The 21,672-nt window shown below is 50.3% G+C and overlaps 1 protein-coding gene across 1 annotated transcript in view; it reads right to left on the minus strand.

Annotated features, from left to right (window-relative positions):
- gucy1b1 (guanylate cyclase 1 soluble subunit beta 1) overlaps positions 1 to 21,672 on the minus strand; it is a 235,530-nt gene that overhangs the window by 15,689 nt on the left and 198,169 nt on the right. Inside the window, exons 7-8 of the mRNA XM_086010219.1 lie at positions 1,378 to 1,494; positions 1,128 to 1,261 (exon numbers count right to left, since the gene is read on the minus strand). Of these exons, the coding sequence (XP_085866345.1) occupies positions 1,128 to 1,261; positions 1,378 to 1,494 (251 nt within the window). The remainder of the gene's footprint in view (positions 1 to 1,127; positions 1,262 to 1,377; positions 1,495 to 21,672) is intronic.

Raw genomic sequence — 21,672 nt, forward strand, 5'->3', positions numbered from 1 at the left:
TTATCCACTTTGGTGGCAAAAACAGGAAGGCAGATTATTATTTGAATGGCAATAGATTGGGAGAAGGGGAAGTGCAGAGAGACCTGGGTGTTATTGTGCACCAGTCGCTGAAGGTAAGCATGCAGGTGCAGCAGGCGGTTAAGAAGGCAAATGGTATGTTGGCCTTCGTAGCAAGAGGGTTCAAGTACAGGAACAAGGGTGTCTTGCTACAGTTGTACAGGGCCTTGGTGAGACCGCACCTTGAGTATTGTGTGCAGTTTTGGTCGCCTTACCTGAGGAAGGATGTTCTTGCCATGGAAGGAGTGCAGCGAAGATTCACCAGGCTGATACCTGGGATGGCAGGAATGACGTATGAGGAGAGATTGTGTCGATTGGGCTTATACTCACTGGAGTTTAGAAGATTGAGAGGGGATCTCATCGAAACCTATAAAATTCTGTCAGGCCTGGACAGACTAGATGCAGGAAGGATGTTTCTGATGGCCGGGGAGTCCAGAACCAGGGGTCATAGTCTAAGGATAAGGGGTAAGCCATTTAGGACTGAAATGAGGAGGAATTTCTTCACCCAGAGAGTGGTGAACCTGTGGAATTCTCTGCCACAGAGGGCGGTGGAGGCCAGTTCATTAAATATATTCAAAAAAGAGTTGGATATATTTCTTAAGGCTAAAGGGATCAAGGGATATGGGGAGAAGGCAGGGACAAGGTACTGAATTTGGATGATCAGCCATGATCTCATTGAATGGCGGAGCAGGCTCGAAGGGCCGAATGGCCTACTCCTGCTCCTATCTTCTATGTTGTGAATCTTTGGAATTCTCTACCCCAGGGGCTGTGGATGCTTAGTTGATGAGTATATTCAAGACAGAAATCGATAGATTTTTGGATACTAAAGGAATCAAGGGATATGGGAATAGGGCTGGAAAGTGAAGTTGATGTAGAAGTTCAGCCATGATCTTATTGAATGGCGGAGCAGGCTCGAGGAGCCATATGGCCTACTCCTGCTACTATTTCTTGTGTACTTATCATGTCTTTGATTTAACACCAACAAAAAGCTACTTTAATGCAGAAAATATATGTTTTTATATAAATACCATAAACTTACAGTATAATTTCTTGACAAATGAAAGATATACCTGGGAGAGCAGAGGAAAAGTATACTATCAACTTCAGGTAAGTAGATCATCTGGCCCTTCAAACGTAAACAGCTGATTTCAGCATCAGTCAGATCATCATCAGATTCTGCCTTTTCTACATTCAGTAAATCTTCCTAAGTGGATGTCAGAAAATATATATTTTTTAAACTGGATCAAAACATTTCATGAAGTAGACTTTAGTGGAATTTATTGTAATGTACATAATTAAAAAAATGGGACTTCAGGTTACCTTACTTCTTAACACAAAAACTGTGTTAATGTGTGAGAGGATTCCATAGAAAGTAAAGTCAATATGTGGCCGAACCAGAGAGAAAACTGACAGAAGGTTACAACTTCCAGGCTGAAGCTAAAGCAGAAAGTAAAAAGAACAATTACAAATGATACCATATCGATGTTACCATGAATCAAGATCACAAAATTAAACTGTTTCATTATCCAAGAAGAAGAAAATCAAGATGCAAAGACAAACTGCCTTTTTTTCAAGTCATAAAGGTGATTTTGTAGGGCAGATTTTATGAATGAGCATTAACCAGTGGAGAGCCTCACTCACCAGGAACGCATACCTAAAAATCGCTGGCCTGCTCCCCTTCATCTTCCATCTATAACTGGTGGAAGACCATAAGGAGCAGATCAAGATTTCCCAATAATACGCGGCGAGCAGGTGAAGCTCTCCACTGGCAGCAAACTTTTATTAAATTCACACTCATACCATTCGAACTGTACCTCATTGTTTTAATGGCTATAAGGGCTGCCTTAGTGTACAGCTTAAAATATGCTTTTGAACCATATTGTTTTGTTTACTTGAATGACTTGAGTTGTGTCAGAAATGTAAAAGACATCTTTGTTTCAGTTCTGACACCTTACTGACAGAGAACTAAGGCCACAATAAGGCAAGGAAATAATGGCTCTTTTGACCCAGTTTTATAGTTATTTATTTTTCAATCAATCACAAATGTGTAACAATGTATTCTTGTCCCATTTGGGGTATATATCTCACTATTTACACACATATGTAAGGAGACTCACATGTAAAATGACTTTTTAACCAAAAAATACCCCAAAAACAAGAAAACAAATGTGTGACCCATGTCAAAGTCATCACAGCTCCCAGAGACTTGGAAATCTGATTTTACTGTATGCGATTGTTCCACAAGCTGCCAACACTACACACAGACAAAGTGGGAGACCAGAAGGCTGACAACAGAAAGCAGCTTACTGGGAGTCCGAGAGGCAAAAAGAAGTGCTAGAGCTGAAAAGAGACCAATGGCAGATCAAGAGTAAAAAATTGGGAGAGGCAAGAGGATACTGGAAGTTAGGGAAAAACAGGTATGAGCTGGCGTTGGGCGAGTGCCTCCAGAGAGTTCAGAACAAACAAGAGCCCTCCCCTGAATGAGTTACAGTAACATCCACCACAATGACTCACACATAAGACTCCTAGTGACCTCAATTACATGAGAAATTATTTTGATACAGTAGAAATAACAAACCCAAATCAAAATAATAGGTGCACACCATTTTCTTCTGAAGTTTATAAATCATAGAATAGAAGGTCGTCATTCGGTCTGCGCCGGCTCGTTCGAAGAGCAACCAGTTAGTCCCACTCTCCTGCTGTTTCCCCACATCAGCAAGTTCCAGCGTCCGCACATGCGTGGTTAAACACGGAAATCAAGAAGTTGCTGTCCGAGTTGCCCTGGTCCTCCACAATGTTTCACTTTAACAGTAACTCGCCGAGAGAATACGCATTAAAACACATGAATGGCATGAAGTTACGATGGGCCAGAAATTCGGGTCCCCACGGGTGAGTACGCCCTGGCTACTCATGCGTAGGGCCAACGAAAGTGCCGGTTTCGTGCGTGCACTGCGCATGCGCCGGAGAGGCAGCGCGTACGCCTGGAACTTCCATTCTTTTTACAGGTTTCTCCGGGAGGGTGAGTCTCTAGTAGCAATGCATTTAAAAAGCAGTCACAAGGCTTGCTTTTAACAAGGTAAGTGGTGAATTAAGTAAAAATAAAACATTTTTTCCAAGGTTTATTATTTTTAAATACTTTAAAGGAAGGTAAGTTTATTTTTAGCCCCATTAAAAACTGTAATCAATTTTTCAAAAATTTAAATTATTGTTTGAGTTATTTTATGTCATTTATAGTTATTTTAAAAATGTGATTTTTTTAAAATGTATTTGAAGTTTTAGTTAGGTTTTGGGGCCAATCTCTATTCATAGATTTGACAGGTCTTCCTGTCAAATCTATGAATAGAGATTCCCTGCTACGATTGGCTCTCCATGGCCCACGTGATCCCAGGGACGCTTCGAACTAACCGCGCCCCTGGGTTACGTAAGCACTGCGCGCCGACAGCTGGAGGAGGCCCAGGATCGGAATCCTATGAGGGCCCACAGCACAACGGCAGGCGTACGAGGTAAGTGCAGGTCGGGGGCTTGCACCTGCAGGAAGCCTCCGACCCGAATTTCTGGCCCGATATTTACCCACTAGATACCAGAAAAAGTTGGGGTTTGTCCATTCAAGTGTATGTGAATTTTTAACAGCATAATAGAATCATAGAATAGTGCAGCACAGAAGGTGACCATTCAGCCCATCGAGCCTGCGCTGGCGCTTTCGAAGAGCAATTCCTGACGAATGATCCAGAGACGTGAGTTCAAATCCTACCACGACAGCTGGGGGATTTAAATTCAGTTAATTAAATAAAATCTGGAATAAAAAAGCTAGTATCAGTAATGGAACTGTCGGATTGTCGTAAAAACCCATCTGGTTCACTAATGTCCTTTAGGGAAGGAAATCTGCCGTCCTTACCTGGTCTGGGCAAAATGTGACTCCAGATCCATAGCAATGTGGTTGACTTTTAACCGCCCTCTGAAATGGCCTAGCAAGTCATTCAGTTGTAACAAACCGCTACAAAACACAATAATAAGAGTGAAACCAGACGGACCACCCGGCATCGACCTCAGACACGGCAAACATAGAAACATAGAAGATAGGAGCAGGAGTAGGCCATTCGGCCCCTCGAGCCTGCTCCACCATTCAATGAGATCATGGCTGATCATCCAAATTCAGTACCCCGTTCCTGCTTTCTCCCCATATCCCTTGATCCCTTTAGCCTTAAGAAATATATCGAACTCCTTCTTGAATATATTTAATGAATTGGCCTCTACTGCCTTCTGTGGTAGAGAATTCCACAGGTCCACCACTCTCTGGGTGAAGAAATTCCTCCTCATCTCTGTCCTAAATGGCTTACCCCTTATCCTTAGACTGTGACCCCTGGTTCTGGACTCCCCGACCATCGGGAACATCCTTCCTGCATCTAGTCTGTCCAGTCCTGTCAGAATGTTATAAGTTTCAATGAGATCCCCTCATTCTTCTAAACTCCAGTGAGTATAAGCCCAATCGACCCAATCTCTCCTCATACGTCATTCCTGCCATCCCAGGTATCAGCCTGGTGAATCTTCACTGAACTCCCTCCATGGCAAGAACATCCTTCCTCAGATAACAGCACACCAAGCCCAATTGACCCTGCAAAGTCCACCTCACCAACATCTGGAGATTTGTGCCAAATTTGGGAGAGCTGTCCCACTGACTAGTCAAACAATAGCCTGACATAGTCATAGTCACAGAATCATACCTTTCAGCCAATGTCCCAAACTCCTCCATTACCATCCCTAGGTATGTCCTGTCCCACCGGCAGGACAGACCCACCAGGGGTGGCGGCACAATGGTATACAGTTGGGAAGGAGTGGCCCTGGGAGTCCTCAACATTGACTCCGGACCCCATGAAGTGTCATGGCTCAAGGTCAAGCATGGGCAAGGAAACTTCCTGCTGATTACCACCAACAGCCCTCCCTCAGCTGATGAATCAGTACTCCTCCATGTTGAACACCACTTCGAAGAAGCACTGAGAGTAGCAACAGCACAGAATGTACTCTGCATGGGGTACTTGATGCGCTATCAATTACTCATAAAAGACTGAGAGTTAGAAGAGTAACTAAAGGCTTTTATTAACAAAAGAATGGAGGTCTGCCTCGAGTGGTCGACCGGTCCAGAAATACAAAGGGCTGGGGAGCAGCCACCTTTATACTAGGACTTGTGGGAGGAGTCAGCCGAGGCATGTCCAGGCATGTACACAATGGAATGCAAACAGTATACAAACAGTGGTTTACCACATTCACCCCTTGTTTAAAATTGAGTCCGGCGGGGTGAAGTGTATTAAAAGTTAGTGTATTGGAGTCTCTCCGGAGGTCTTGTCTGCCGCTGTGATCGGCGTGGCGACGGCAGGGGTAGTGAAGCTTCCGGCATCAAGTCCTGCGTAGGCTGTGGCGCTGGCGTGTCGTCCTCGTAGATGTTGAGCGGGTCGCGGGACCCAGGCCTGCCGTCTGCTGGGGCTGGATATCGGATCGTGGGGGGGGGTGGTAGTGGGTAGTGGGTTACTGCAGCCCCCGAGGGTGCAAGGTCTCTTATGGAGACTGTGTCCTCCCGCCCGTCCGGGTACGCAATGTAAGCGTACTGGGGGTTGGCGTGGAGGAGGTCGACCCTCTCGACCAGGGGGTCCGTTTTATGGGTCCTTACGTGTCTTCTCAGTAGGACCGGCCCTGGGGACGTCAGCCATGGCGGTAGCGATGTCCCCGATGTGGACTTCCTTGGGAAGACAAACATTTTCTCATGAGGGGTGGCGTTAGTGGCAGTGCAGAGCAGTGACCGAATAGAGTGGAGCGCATCGGGTAGCACATCCTGCCAGCGGGAGGTTGGAAGGCCCCTAGACTTTAAGGCTAGCAGGGCGGCCTTCCAAACTGTCGCATTTTCTCTTTCCACCTGTCCGTTCCCCCGGGGGTTGTAACTAGTGGTCCTGCTTGTGGCAATACCCCTAGTTAGCAGGTACTGACGGAGTTCGTCGCTCATAAACGATGAGCCCCGGTCGCTATGGATATAGCTGGGGAAACCGAACAGGGTGAAGAGGTCATTTAGGCATTTAATGACCGTGGCACTGGTCATGTCCGGGCCGGGGATGGCAAACGGGAAACGGGAGTACTCATCAATAATATTGAGGAAGTACACGTTGCGGTCGGAGGAGGGGAGAGGCCCTTTAAAATCGACGCTCAGGCGCTCGAAGGGGCGAGTGGCTTTTATCAGGTGAGCCCTGTCTGGTTTATAAAAGTGCGGTTTGCACTCAGCGCAGACTTGGCAGTTCCTGGTCATGGTCCTGACCTCCTCAATGGAGTAAGGTAGGTTGCGGGCCTTGACGAAGTGGAAGAACCTGGTGACCCCCGGGTGGCAGAGGTCATTGTGGAGGGCCCGCAGTCTATCGATCTGCGCGCTGGCGCAGGTGCCACGCGATAGAGCATCCGGGGGTTCGTTGAGCTTCCCGGGCCGGTACAAGATCTCGTAATTCACAGAAATCACAGAAACCCCACAGTGCAGATAGAGGCCATTTCGGCCCATCGAGCCTGCACCGACACATATCCCACCCGATCCCCGTAACCCCTACACCAACACATATCCCACCCTATCCCCGTAACCCCACGTATTTAATCCCCCTAACACTAAGGGTCAATTTATCATAGCCAATCAACCTAACCCGCACATCTTTGGACTGTGGGAGGAAACCGGAGCACCCGGAGGAAACCCACGCAAACACGGGGAGAATGTGCAAACTCCACACAGACAGTCACCTGAGGCCGGATTCGAACCCGGGTCCCTGGCGCTGTGAGGCAACAGTGCTAACCACTATGCCACCGTAATTGTAGGTGGAAAGTTCGATTCTCCACCTCAAGGTCTTGTCATTTTTGATTTTGCCCCTCTGCTTGTTGTTAAATATGAAAGCGACTGAACGCTGGTCAGTGAGCAGGGTAAATCGTTTTCCGGCCAGGTAGTGCCTCCAATGACGCACAGCCTCCACAATAGCCTGGGCCTCCTTCTCAACAGCGGAGTGTCTGGTCTCCGGGCCCTGGAGGGTTCGTGAAAAGAAGGCCACGGGTCTCCCCGCCTGATTGAGGGTAGCAGCCAGGGCAAAGTCGGACGCGTCGCTTTCCACCTGGAAGGGGATGGATTCGTCCACTGCGTGCATGGTGGCTTTGGCGATGTCCTCCTTGATACGGTGGAAGGCTAAGCGGGCCTCTGCCGTCAAGGGAAAAGAGGTGGACTTGATCAGCGGACGGGCCTTGTCCGCATAGTAGGGGACCCACTGGGCGTAATAGGAGAAAAACCCTAGGCACCTCTTCAGGGCCTTGAGGCAGTGGGAGTTCCATAAGGGGACGCATCCGGTCGGGGTCGGGACCGATGACTCCGTGTTCCACAACACAGCCAAGGATGGCGAGGCAGTTTGTGCGGAATATGCACTTCTCCTTGTTATATGTCAGGTTCAGGAGTTGGGCGGTGCGGAGGAATTTTTCGAGGTTTGCGTCATGGTCCTGCAAGTCACGGCCGCAGATGGTCACATTGTCCAGGTATGGGAAAGTGGCCTGCAACGCATTTTGATCTACCATCCGGTCCATCTCCCTTTGGAAGACGGAGACCCCGTTGGTGACGCCAAAGGGAACCCTAAGGAAGTGATAGAGGCGGCCGTTTGCCTCAAAGGCAGTATACTGGCGGTCCTCAGGGCAGATAGGGAGTTGGTGGTACGCTGATTTCAGGTCAATGGTCGAGAAGACGCGGTACTGCGCCATCTGATTGACCATATCAGCTATGCGGGGGAGTGGGTAAGCGTCCAGTAGGGTGTAGCAATTTATTGTCTGGCTGTAGTCGATGACCAGGCGCTGCTTCTCGCCGGTCTTAACGACCACAACCTGGGCTCGCCAGGGGCTGGTGCTGCCCTCAATAATCCCTTCCTTCAGGAGCCGCTCCACTTCGGTTTTAATGAAAACCCTGTCCTCGGCGCTGTATCGCCTGCTCTTTGTGGCGATGGGCTTACAGTCGGGGGTGAGGTTAGCAAACAGTGGGGGGGGGGTGACTCGGAGTGTGGAGAGGTTGCACCTGGTGCGCGGCGGGCAATTTGGAAGCTGCTGGCTGCGGACTGTGAGTGGGGGGAGGGGTCCACCGTACGCCATCGTAACACTTTTAAGGTGGCACTGAAAATCTAACCCCAGTAGAACGGCAGCGCAGAGGTCGGGCAGGACCAGAAGTTTAAAATTATCGTACACAGTCCCGTCTACTATGAGTGTCACCACGCAGTAGCCGCCAATGTCCGCTGACTGGGACTCGGAGGCCATAGAAATCCGCTGGTGCGCAGGCAGGACTGGGAGAGAGCAACGCCGCACCGTGTCAGGGTGGATGAAGCTCTCCGTGCTCCCAGAGTCAAAAAGGCAGATTGTATTGTGACCATTTACCTTAATGTCCATTGTGGAACTGGCCAGTTGGTGCGGTCTCGCTTGGTCCAGTGTAACGGATGCCAGCGTAGGGGTCGGTGTGTCGCTGCGGGTATCAGATGAGGCGGTGTCGGGGGCCTGCTGCGTCCCGGCTGTCGTCCAAGATGGCGGCGTCCATGATCCCCATGTGGCTGGAGGCGTCCAAAATGGCTGCTGTACCGGTGATTCGCACATGGCCGAGGAGGCCCAAGATGGCGGCCCGCATGGCCCACACGCGGCGCTGCTGGGGTTCGGGGTGGCTTTGGCCCTGCAGACGCTAGCGTAGTGTCCCTTCTTCCCGCAGCCCGAGCAGATCGCGTTTTTCGCCGGGCAGCGCGCTCTGGGGTGTTTTGCCTGGCCACAGAAGTAGCATTTCTGGCCTTGGGGCACTGCTGTCTGGCCTTGGGACACTGCTGCGGTAGTTGGGCCATTGCTGGGGTGTGGCTGGGGTGGCACGGCGCTATGAGGCGGTCCTACCGTGTCCCAGGCTGTCGTTCCCCGCGGCGTCCACGGTGCAGAGGAGTAGGCATCCATGCCCTGGTAGGCTGCATCCAATGATAGTGCGAGTTCAGAGGCCTTGTTGAGGTTGAGGTCACTCTGCTCCAACAGTCGCTGTCGGGTGTAATTGGATCTGTGGCCCGCTACAAAAGCGTCCCGGATAAGTTCCTCTATGTACACAGCGGCCTTTACATCCTTACACCCACAGGCCCGGCCAAGCACGGACAGTGCCTGAAGATATTCCACGGTCGATTCCCCAGGTTGTTGCTTACGACTCCCCAGAAGGTGCCTGGCGTACACTTCGTTCACTGGGCGCGTGTACTGGTCCTTGAGGAGCTTGATAGCATCCGCGTACGAGGTCGCGTCTTGGATGACCGAGTACACTCGGTGGTTCACTTTGGAGGTCAGGACATCCAGTTTGTCCTCTTCCGATTTGATTGCTTCGGAGGCGGTCAGGAATTTTTCGAAACACTTAAGCCAGTGAGTAAACTTGGTGGATGAGTCCGCCTCCCGATGACCTAAGTCCAGGCATGCTGGTGTGAGGATCTTTTCCATTATAAAAATTTTGTTAATAAAATTGATGCGCTATCAATTACTCATAAAAGACTAAGAGTTAGAAGAGTAACTAAAGGCTTTTATTAACAAAAGAATGGAGGTCTGCCTCGAGTGGTCGACCGGTCCAGAAATACAAAGGGCTGGGGAGCAGCCACCTTTATACTAGGACTTGTGGGAGGAGTCAGCCGAGGCATGTCCAGGCATGTACACAATGGAATGCAAACAGTATACAAACAGTGGTTTACCACAGTACTTCAATGTCCATCACCAAGAGTGGCTCGGCAGCACCCATTACTGACCGAGCAAGCCGAGTCCTGAAGTACATAACTGCCAGTCTGGGCCTGCGACAGGTGGTGAGAGAACCAACACGAGGGAAAAACCTACCTGATCTCGTCCTCACCAACCTAACTGTCACAGATGCATCTGTCCATGACAGCATTGGTAGCAGTGACCACCGCACAGTCATTGTGGAGACGAAGTCCCGTCTTCACACTGAGGACACCTTCCATCGTGTTGTGTGGCACTACCACGCTATCAGAACAGATCTAGCAGCTCAAAACTGGGCATCCAAGAGGCACTGTGGGCCTTCAGCAGCAGAATTGTGTTCCACCACAATCTGTAACCTCATGGCCCGGCATATCCATCACTTTACCATTATCATCAAGCCAGGGGACCAACCCTGGTTCGATAAGGAGAGCATGCCAGAAGCAGCAACAGGCGTACCTAAAAATGAGGTGCCAACCTGGGAAAGCTGCAAAACAGGACAACATGCATGCTAAAAAGTGGAAGCAGCATGCTATAGGCAGGGCTAAGCGATCCCACAATCAACGGATCAGATCAAAGCTCTGCAGTCCTGCCACATCCAGTCATGAATGGTGGTGGACCATTAAACAACTAATGGGAGGAGGAGGCTCCATGAATACCCCCATCCTCAATGATGGTGGAGCCCAGCACGTGAGTACAAAAGACAAGGCTGAAGCATTTACAACCATCTTCAGCCAGAAGTGCCGAGTGGATGATCCATATTGGCCTACTCACCATCACAGATGCCAGTCTTCAGCCAATTTGATTCACTCTACGTGATATCAAGAAACGGCTGAGCGCATTGGATTCAGCAAAGGCTATGGGCCCCGAAAACATCCCGGCTATCGTGCTGAAGGCTTGTGCTCCAGAACTAGCCACGCCTCAAGCCAAGCTGTTCCAGTACAGCTACAACACTGGCATCTATCCGACAATGTGGAAAACTGCCCAGGTATGTCCTGTCCACAAAAAGGACAAATCCAACCCGGGCAATTACCGCCCCATCAGTCTACTCTCAATCAAGGGCAAAGTGATGGAAGGTGTCATCGACAGTGCTATCAAGCGGCACTTACTCACCAATAACCTGCTCACTGATGCCCAGTTTGGGTTCCGCCAAGACTACTCGGCTCCCAATCTCATTACAGCCTTGGTCCAAACATGGACAAAGGAGCTGAATTCCAGAGGTGAGGTGAGAGTGACTGCCCTTGACATCAAGACAGCATTTGACTGAGTGTGGTATCAAGGAGCCCTAGTAAAACTGAAGTCAATGGGAATCGGGGGGGAAATGCTCCACTGGCTGGAGTCATATATCTAGCACAAAGGAAGATGGTCGTGGTGGTTGAAGGTCAATCATCGCAGCCCCAGGACATTGCTGCAGGAGTTCCTCAAGGCAGTGTCCTAGGCCCAACCATCATCAGCTGCTTCATCAATGACCTTCTCTCCAACATAAGGTCAGAAATAGGGATGTTCGCTGCTGACGGCACAGTGTTCAGCGCCATTCACAACTCCTCAGATAATGAAGCAGTCTATGCCCGCATGCAACAAGACCTGGACGATGTTCAGGCTTGGGCTGATGAGTGGCAGGTAACATTCACGCCACAGAAGTGCCAGGCTCTGACTATCTCCAACAAGCGAGAGTCTAACCACCTCCCCTTGACATTCAACGGCCTTACCATCACCAAATCCCCACCATCAACATCCTGGGGGTCACCATTGACCAGAAACTTAACTGGACCAGCCACATAAATACAGTGGCAACAAGAGCAGGTCAGAGCCCAGTTATTCTGCGGCGAGTATCTCACCTCCTGACTCCCCAAACCTTTCCATATCTACAAGGCACAAGTAAGGGGTGTGATGGGTACTCTCCACTTGCCTGGATGAGTGCAGTTCCAACAACACTCAAGAAGCTCAACACCATCCAGGACAAAGCAGCCCACTTGATTGGCACCCCATCCACCACCTTAAACATTCACTCCTTCCACCACCGGCGTACCGTGGCTGCAGTGTGTACCATCTACAAGATACACTGCAGCATCTTGCCAAGGCTTCTTGGCAGCACCTCCCAAACCCACGACCTCTTCCACCTAGAAGAACAATTGCAGCAGGCGCATGGGAACACCACCACCTCCAAGTTCCCCTCCAAGTCACACACCATCCTGACTTGGAAGTATATTGCCGATGCTTCATTGTTGCTGGGTCAAAATCCTGGAACTCCCTCCCTAACAGCACTGTGGGAGTACCTTCACCACACGGACTGCAGCGGTTCAAGAAGGCGGCTCACCGTCACCTTCTCAAGGCCTTGCCAGGGACACCCATATCACATAAATGATTTTTTTTTTTTAATCCAGTTAGTCCCATTCCCCTGTTCTTTCCCCATATCCCTGTAATTTTTTCTCCTTCAAGGATTTATCCAAGTCCCTTTTGAAGGCTGCTATTATCTGGTTTATTAGATTAATCCATTAGGTTTAACAAAGGGAAACCAGCCAATCAAGGACTGCTTGTAATAATGTTGCTATCACACATCTGAAGCACCCAAATTAACATAAATGACAATCCTTGGGGTGTTTACAAATTAGTTGAAATTTCCCAACAAAACTTTTGAAAAACTGTGTTTTAGAAACTAAGACATGGGTGCCATGTAGTGAATTATGTGGGCATGTGTCTGGCTGACTTATCCACAATGTGGCTGCAAACACTGCCAGATTTTGGGAGGATGTGACTGCAAAATAACCTGATCGACTTTCAGTAACACCTACAAGCAGATCTGATTCCTGCTAACAGCCCCATCCCACTCCTGTTGGCAGCTCTGACCCAAAATCTGCCCAATCCAACCCCTGCTGAAGGCTCATATGCTTAAATTAATTTACAGCTGATAAATCTGTCATGCTTAATATGAAAAGAATAGACATATATGGGTGCGAAGTTATAGGTGTTAGTTTTTTAAATATATGGATGAAATACACAAGAAAAGGATAGATTTTATAAATTTGTATTTTGCACGAGACACATATTGTGAAGTCTGCTGCAGAAGATGGAAATCCTACAAGCTCTGTTGACATCCACACCTAAATTCCTGATTTGTTCCTGTTGCGAAGCTTTGCACTATGAACAAGAATTTGTTAAATCTTCCCTAAAATGCTCAGTCCAATGGCTAAACTACTGGATGACTTATAGTTTGTTAGAAATTAGGGTATCCAAAATATATGGGGTTCTGCGAATAATACTGTGCTTAGATGATTGTATTAGAACTTGAGACAAAAAGTTTCTTCAGACTGGTGTTAGAATAACTGGATATATGCTTCGAATTTGCTTATGTTCTTGGTTAACTGCGGATGTTATAACATTCTGCACCGTGGCGGTGACCTTGTTTCCAGACTAGTCTGCTGTGTGTGTGCTAGAAAGGTTGTTGACTGCACCTTTGATTTGGCCAACCGAGGCCCAACGCCTATGTTTCATCCATTATTGCTAATAACCAGATTATAATACTAAGTTAGGATTTTGACTTTAACAAAGCTGCTCTAAAATGCATAAGTTAATTAAGTATAATGACATAGAAGATATCTTTGGGAATTTAATGATTCATTCCATGGAACAATAGTTGCATGAACATAAATAACTGATAACAAGCAGTTACGAACATCTGATGGCCGAGAATGGCATGTCTGACTCCAAACAAGGGAGGATAGGGACAAGGGAGATAAGAGAAATTCCGATGGGTAGGCCTTCAAAATGTATAAACAATAAAGCATGTGTAATGATTGTGAAGACCTGTCCTGGAGGGAGGATCTTCATCTCGAAGTTGAGACAAAGAACTCGACGTGCCATTGGGCACCTTGGTTTAGGAAGAACCCTTAGCCCTGTCCGTATCCTACTTTAGGCTTACCCCTAAAAAGAGCATAAAAGACCGAGGGAGCTTTTTCACAAAGACAGTGAAGGGAAAAGCTTCCAGGACTCATGCTGACTTAAGTTAACACTCTTGGAGGTTCCAGACAAGAGAAGGAAAGGCCATAAGCTGGAGAACTGTTTGCACACGCCAGCTATCTATCCAATCAGGTCTGGTACCAGCTGCTTGTCACGGTCATTTGTTCTTGCTGTATAACTAGTGTGTTATCTTCCATCTTAAACTCTGATTAAACACAATGGCCTAGAAATTGGCCTGAGGCAAGTTCGCCTGGGCGCTGGAATTTGCGTCGCGATCGCCGCAAATTCAGTTGAAGTGCCCCTAGAGGGAGACGGGGCGCGGCTCGAGGTGCTCCGCGTCCCTCTTAGGGCGCTGAAAGTGAATTTCGCAGTGCTACGTGCCGCAACGCCACACGCTGCGGCACGGCACGCTGCGGTACTGCAGGCCTTCCTCCCATTGTTAAGGGGGAGGGGCCTGCAGCAGCGCGAGCCCCGATCGCGAGTGCCGGCAAAAGAGCCCGGCACCAAGGAGAAGTGCCGGGCTCTCGGGAAACAGCCGGCAATGCCGCGGGGGGGGTGGGGACCAGGAGGCCGGGGACGGAGGTGCTGGCAGGCAGCCGCCAAAAAAGCGGCCGCCCCGCACCTCCACCTTAACTTGCGCCTCTGCCGGCGCAGCAAGGTCCCGTGAACCGGGCGCGGGTAGCTAATGGCGCTACAGCGGCGTTCGCTACCAAATATCGCAATCGGGGCGCGAATGGGGCGCTGCGCACACCAATGATGTCATCAGTGGCGGCGCAGCACAAAAGGCTAACGTCACCATTAGCGCCCCTGCTGAATATCGCTACAGCCACTGACTGCCTCTTTAGGCGCTAACAGGTGGCGCTACTCACCCAATTTCTCCCCCAATGGGAGAAATTCGGTATAGCCCCATTTGGGGCGTAAGTATCGGGCGGGTGCAAAATTTTGCGCCCGGCGCAAATTATCACCACCTACTGGTAAATTGGCCTGCTTCACCCCAGGAGGTGCTTGGAGCGCTAAAACAGGCGCTGCACGACTGTCTTAAGGCGCTAAGCCGGAGAAGCGAGGCGCTACCACCGAGGGCGGGCGCAGCGCAGGTGCGGCCAGTTAGCGATTACACGCAGACACGCTGGCGCCAGTCAGCTCTTAAAGGGGAGGTTTGATCTTGGATTGCAGCCACACCCTGCGCATCGGAGCCCTGATTCTCGGCCTGGACAGACCTGCTGCCACATTCTTAAGCCTAGGACCATGCAGAGGGCCAGGGAGCAAGCGCAGCGGTTCAGCGAGGGGGCCTTGCAGGTTCTGGTTGGCGCGGTGGAGCGCAGGTGATCTATCCTGTTCCCGGACAGTGGCAGGAGGCCGCTGCCCAACGACTATCGCAAAGCTTGGAGGAAGGTGGCGCACAGAGTGACCTCCAGCAGAAGGGTGCCTAGGACCCCTGTGCAATGCAGGAAGAAGTTCAACGGCCTCACTCGGGTCGTCAGGGCGAGTGCCCTTTTCAGAATCCTCTTCATCCCTGCATGTCCACCTCACTTTATGGCCAAAGGGTCCTGAAGGCCCCAATGCCCAGCCCTCATCCAACACCTATGGCCCGTTCAGGAAACTCTCACGCACATTCAGCACTTTACACACTGTAAGGACTAATCGACCATGGGAGGCAGTGCAGCCAAGATCAGGGCTTCACACTGTAAAGGCTATTCTACCATGGGAGGCAGTGCAGCCAAGATCAGGGCTTCACACTGTAAGGACTATTCCACCATGGGAGGCAGTGCAGCCAAGATCAGGGCTTCACACTGTAAGGGCTATTCCACCATGGGAGGCAGTGCAGCCAAGATCAGGGCTTCACACTGTAAGGACTAATCGACCATGGGAGGCAGTGCAGCCAAGATCAGGGCTTCACACTGTAAAGGCTATTCTACCATGGGAGGCAGTGCAGCCAAGATCAGGGCTTCACACTGTAAGGACTATTCCACCATGGGAGGCAGTGCAGCCAAGATCAGGGCTTCACACTGTAAGGGCTATTCCACCATGGGAGGCAGTGCAGCCAAGATCAGGGCTTCACACTGTAAGGGCTATTCCACCATGGGAGGCAGTGCAGCCAAGATCAGGGCTTCATACTGTACTCAGAGCCCGTCCTTTCTCTGGCAGGGCAAGCTGGCGCATAACAGGAGGCAGCAGCAACGGACCGGGGGAGGCCGGCCTCACCTTCAAGCCCTGACCGATCTGGAGCAGCGAGTCCAGCGGATTATGGCAGGCCGGATGATTGGCCCCGTCGCCACTGGAGATGCCGACCCCATTCTGGACAGCAATGGTAAGGTCATCACCTTTTTGACCTCTCCTTCCACTTGTGCCTCACACCAGCATTCTTTGCCACTATCGAACCAATACAGTACATTGCAGCACTCATGCCTCCCTCACTGCCACCCTGTCTTCACGTTAAAGCTACTCTTATACCTCCCTGCTTTCAGATGCTGATTCGCCAGGTGAGGAGGCGGGCCCTCAAGCTGCCACTGTGAGTGGCTCTGAAGGCAATGGCGAGGAGGAAGCCGGACCATCAGTGCCACCCTCAGCCGAGGCAGCCCATGGCCATAATGGGGACACGTCTTCCCTGGAGGGGAGCAGGGGGGAATGGTCTGAGGAGGGTGAAGCTCCGGGGCCCAGCATGCTGCAGCAACGCGGGGGGGGGGGGGGGGGGCGGGCGGTTAGGGAAGCTCAGCGGCCTTCTCCCCGGAGGTAACGTCTGGCCTCGAGTCCTGCTACAGTGAGCGCAGAAGAGGTGCGGCTCCTCGCTGAAATGAGTGCCCAGGTGGAGCACAGGCACACTGAGCACATGGCTGCAGTGGCAAGGATGCCCGAATCCATTGAGTCACTGGCAAGGAGTGTCCAGGACTTCGGCGCAGCACAAGCAAGGAGTCTCCAGGACGTCGGCGCAGCACAGGCGGCTGCCATGCAAGTGCTTAGTGCTGCAATGCAGTCAGTGGCTGGTCTCATGCAGACGCAGATTGAGGCCACACAAGCACTGACTGCTGCCACCCTCGCTGGATCGGGCACGAATTGCTGGGACCCTCGCCGCGCCGCAGCAGGCCAGCAGTCTGTGCTTCAGCAGATTGCTCCGCATGCTGCAGTGCTGCCCTGTGGGAGTGCCAGAGTGTCGTCTGAACAGGGAGTTGCTGTCCTCTCTCAGGATGACAGCATTCCTGCTGCCAACACGGTCACTTCTCCACTGCAGCTGCCACCACCTGTAGGACAGACTGCTGCCACCCATGCAGAGTTGGAGCAGTCAGCAGCCGGGCCCTCCAGGCCCAGAGCTGGCCCAAGCCATCCCTCAAGGGCATCTGCAGTCTCAGTTTCTGACACTCAGCAGCCTTCTCCCAGCCTTGCTGCAGCCACTGGGGTCCCATTGCGGAGGAGCTGCAGGGTGGGAAGGGGCAAATCTCACAAGCGAAGCAGATCACTCTCGAAGGGCAAAAAGTAGGAGGTGTGGCAAAATGCTGTTAAATGTTTTATTGAAGGCCGAGGATCGTGGTTATTTTTTGGTTACTGTTTTGTTCATTGTCTCCAGGTTGTGAGAGCCAGTTATGTGACTGATTGCTTTTTTGGGGGTTTCTCTCTATTACTTTGTCATGCGGGTAGGGCACACAATTTGTTAAATAAAGAAGTGTCTTTATTCAGAATGTGCATGTTTGCTCTTTGAACTATTTGTTGCCTTGACCGGCTTAGGGGTTGCGGCACGGTTCCATTCATGTTCTTTGAATGGCAGAAGCCATTCCCTCAGAGGGGGCCTAGAACCGACTTGCGATAAGCCGCTGACGTACGGCCCTTGCACTTTGTGCCTCCCTCCTGTCTTGGTGCTGCTGCTCCTCCTCCTCCTCCTCTGCTGGTGCTCCAATGTCTGGTGGCAGTGGCTGAGTCCTGAGGATTGCCAGGTTATGCAGCATGCAGCACACAACGACGAAATGGGAGGCTCACTCAGGTGAGTACTGAAGGGCTCCTCCGGAATGGTCCAGACAGCGGAACCATTGCTTGAGCACACCGATTGTGTGCTCAATAATGTTCCTGGTCACTTGATGGCTCTCATTGTATCGTTCTTCAGCAGGGGTGCTGGGCGAACGGAGCGGGGTCAGCAGCCAGGTGCACAGAGGATAGCCCTTGTCCCCGAGAAGCCAGCCTCCTGGGTGAGCTGGGGCCTCGAAAAGGTCTGCCACAGAAGTCTGGCGCAGGATGAAGGCGTCGTGGCTGCTGCCTGGAAAGCGGGCATTGACAGCGACTATCAGCTGTCTGTGGTCACAGACCAACTGGATGTTCAACGAATGGAACTCCTTCCGGTTGCGGTAATCCTCGGCATTCTCTTGCGGCACCCGCAAAGCCACATGCGAGCAGTCAATGGCGCGCTGGACCATGGGGAAGCCTGCTATTCTTGCAAATCCCATTGCGCGCTCTTGCTGCTTGTCCGGGGTGGTGGGGAAGGAGATGTACTGATGTCTCCTTTTAAAGAGGGCATTCGTGACTTGACGGATGCAGCAATGTACCGCGAACTGGAAGATATTGGCAATGTCCCCAGTAGCGGATTGAAAGGAGCCGGTGGCATAGAAGTTGAGAGCCACTGTGACCTTCACTGCCACCGACAGAGACATCCTGCTCCTCAGTTGAGGCTGCAGATCTGGCTGAAGAGGTGGCAGAGCTCAGTGACCACCTCCTTGCTGAATCGCAGCCTCCAAAAACACTGCTCCTCAGACATACTGAGGTATGAGAACTGTTGGCGGAAAACCCTGGGATGGTAAGGTCTCGTGTGCCGACGCCTGTTGGCCTCCTCCGTCTGGCCATGATTGGCACTCTCTCTCTGCGTCTCTGTATCCTCTCACTGTAATGGAGAAGCCCAACGTTCCCACCCATTGCAGCCCCCATAGTATGTGGCCACTCAAGGTTGTGCCAGTGAAAAAGCAAACCAACTACAAAGTTCTGGTTAGAAGCCAAAAGTACCTCAGCGAGCGCTGACTCAATGCAGAAAGCTCTCTCCCTTTGTCTCTCTGCAAATCTCTCTCTCTCAGGAGTGGTCCAAAAATGGCTACCACAAAGAAGCCAGGAAGAGCCCCCTTTAAATAGCGCCCCCCCAACCCCACAGCGACTGGGAACCGTTCCAGTCAACCAGTCGCTGGGAGCGACAGGCGGAAAGGAGGGGGGCGCCACTGAATTTCCGGTTCGGGGCGCCCCAAGGGCGTTGCACCATGAAATGACGTCAGGATCTGCGTGCGCAGCTGAGCAGGCGTTGCGGTTTAGCGCCGCCGCTAAATGTCCGCTCAATTTCGCGAGAGGCGCAGGTCTCACCGCGCCCGGGCGCTAGCTGGCTCGCGCCCCACTTATCGCCCTCTTAAGGCACTAACAGGTGGCGCAACCAACTGAATTTCTCCCCCAATATTCCCACCATATTGGTTTGCAGTTGATCCTGATTATCTGAAAGACTAGAGATAAGCTAATATCAACAAATTGGCTAATCTAACGTGGTGTGAGCAGAGTTGAGTCATTTTGTGGGTAACTGATTTTCGGCAAAACATCACTATGCACATATTTTCTCGATCATTTGCATCACTCCCACGTTTCATCTGCTGAAACCCCACTTGTCTCATTAACACAGCTCCAATCCCATGCAAAAGACCAGAGAACGTGAGCTTCCTGCATTGATGCAGCTCTGAACTGGCCTAAATTTACACCCAAAATTTTAGGCGCAGCAGACCCAGTGGTGGTGAAACACTTCTGGTGTTTCATAAAGATTTTTTTTTAAATTTCCTTACTGAGACCTGCACTGTATTTTCTATAGTTTTGAATGTTTTTTGATGAGATCAGAATCTGTTTATTAAAAAGATAAAATATTTCACAATTGCATTTTCTTTTAAACATGCAGGCCTGGAATTTCCTCCGTGGCGCATCCCGTAAGTTAGACCAGAAAGTTCGGCCATTCTGCCGCTATTGTTATGCTCAAATTTCCTCCGGATCTTATTAGAACATGCCCGAATGTAAAATGGGCACAAATCAGTGGAAATAGTCGGGGCCCCAGGAAAGCGCCAAATTCACACCATATATTTTTTCTTTAAGTATGATAATTAAAATTTTAACCATCATTCCTGCACATTAAGAACAGCGAGGTAGAGCATTTTGGGCGTTTAAAATTCCCCGATCTTTTGTGCTGGTTCGGCCAATTCCATCCGGATTGCAGTGATATTACTAGCAGAAACAAGCGGAAACTCTACCGCCAGAATGTTTTAAGAACCTGCAATTGGGGAAGCTTTTCAATTTTTATTGTGATTTATGCTGATGCCATAAAAATATAATAAAAGAAACAGAAAATACATGTCTCAGTAAGGGTAAACTTAAAATAAAAGCTCAAAAGATTGCAACAAAACAGCAGAAAAAATACTGTTTCCTGCTACACCTGAAATTTTGGGCATAATTTAAAGAAAACCTCTGAGCAAGTGCATATGCAGGACTCTCGCATGTGATGCTCTGTAACTTGGGTCGAGCCCAGTTATATAGGTGGAGATGTGTTCGGGCGGAGGGTTTCAAAACATGGAGTTGTGGGTAAGATGGGTTCGTACTCCATACAGCCACTGCCACTCTCCCAGGTCTGCACCTCAGCAATTCTAGTACAGGAAACTTTCGATTAACCGGCCCCTAAATAACCGGAACGCTCTATCCACCGGCAAAATTCAGGAGTCGGTTCAGGTAACTTTTTTTACTTTTAGTTACTTTTTTTAATGGATTTGTTGCTGTACAAGGGTGTAGCTGAAGCTGTTGCTAAGCTACAGAGACGCTTGCAACTTGTGCCGATTGTTTTGAAGCTGTTGCAACAGGGTTTGTTGCTTTACACGGAGCTCTGAGCTCCGTATCTTTTACTACAGCGTTTGGTTATCCGGAATTGTTGATGAACTGGCAACACGTCGGTCCCGTCCGTGCCGGATACCAGAAAGTTTCCTGTACTCTGTTGGAGAGCAGATTGCTGGAGTGCAATGAAGCCCTGGAAGCTCCTTTGACCAGTGGTAACCAGAGCCATGATGACGGCAGTCTGAGCTTCCACCGCAGCACTCAGACGTTGGGTGGATGCTGCTTGTGCTGCAATGGAAGTTGAGACATCGGCCATGAGATGCTGCATCATGGTTGGTTCCACACGCATGCTGATGGAGTTGGCCACCTATTCCATGTTGGACAGAATGGGCACCAAGCTCTGCTCAAAGTCCTGTACCAAGTTGATCCTGGACTGCTTCATGCTCCTTAACATTGAATGCAAGCTTTCTGGCAGACTTCTCAGTGCACCACACATTTGGATGTGAACAGCCTTCTTTTGTAGCCTGGCCAATCAAAGTCATCATTTGAGTCCCCTGCAGCAGAACTAGTGTGTGACCTCGCCCTGACTGCAGCGCAAAAGCAAAATACTGCTGATGCTGGAAATCTGAAATAAAAACAGAAAATGCTGGAAATACTCAGCAGGTCAGGCAGCATCTGTCGAAAGAGAAACAGAGTTATAGGCCGTAATTTTACGAACCTCGGCGAGTTGGTGGCGGGTCCTGAGCCTGCTGCTGTCTCCATCCCAGCCTCAGAAATGAATTTCCATTAATTGGGCTTGTTAAGCCCGCCCAGCCCGCATCCTGGCCAATTAGAGGAAGCGGGTCTGGTGATGTTTTTTGATGACATGTCATCAGGCGGTTTCCTTAAAGGGACCATGGCCAACTTTCTTTTGACATTTGTGCTGTCAGTGTTCTACAGCATTGAGGTGCTGCAAACACTGACAAGCACTGCACAGAGGTGCACAGCTGCATCCAGGCTCTCCCATGACTCCCTCCATATGCTAAGGGGGGAGTCAGAGCACGCAGGGAGGTCCTCTTCCCTTCCGATGGGCGGAAGAGACCTCCCCAGGAGATC

This window comes from Somniosus microcephalus, chromosome 2, assembly GCF_052327205.1.
Source record: "Somniosus microcephalus isolate GS21.2 chromosome 2, FLI_Smic_1.0, whole genome shotgun sequence".
Lineage (NCBI taxonomy): Eukaryota > Metazoa > Chordata > Chondrichthyes > Squaliformes > Somniosidae > Somniosus > Somniosus microcephalus.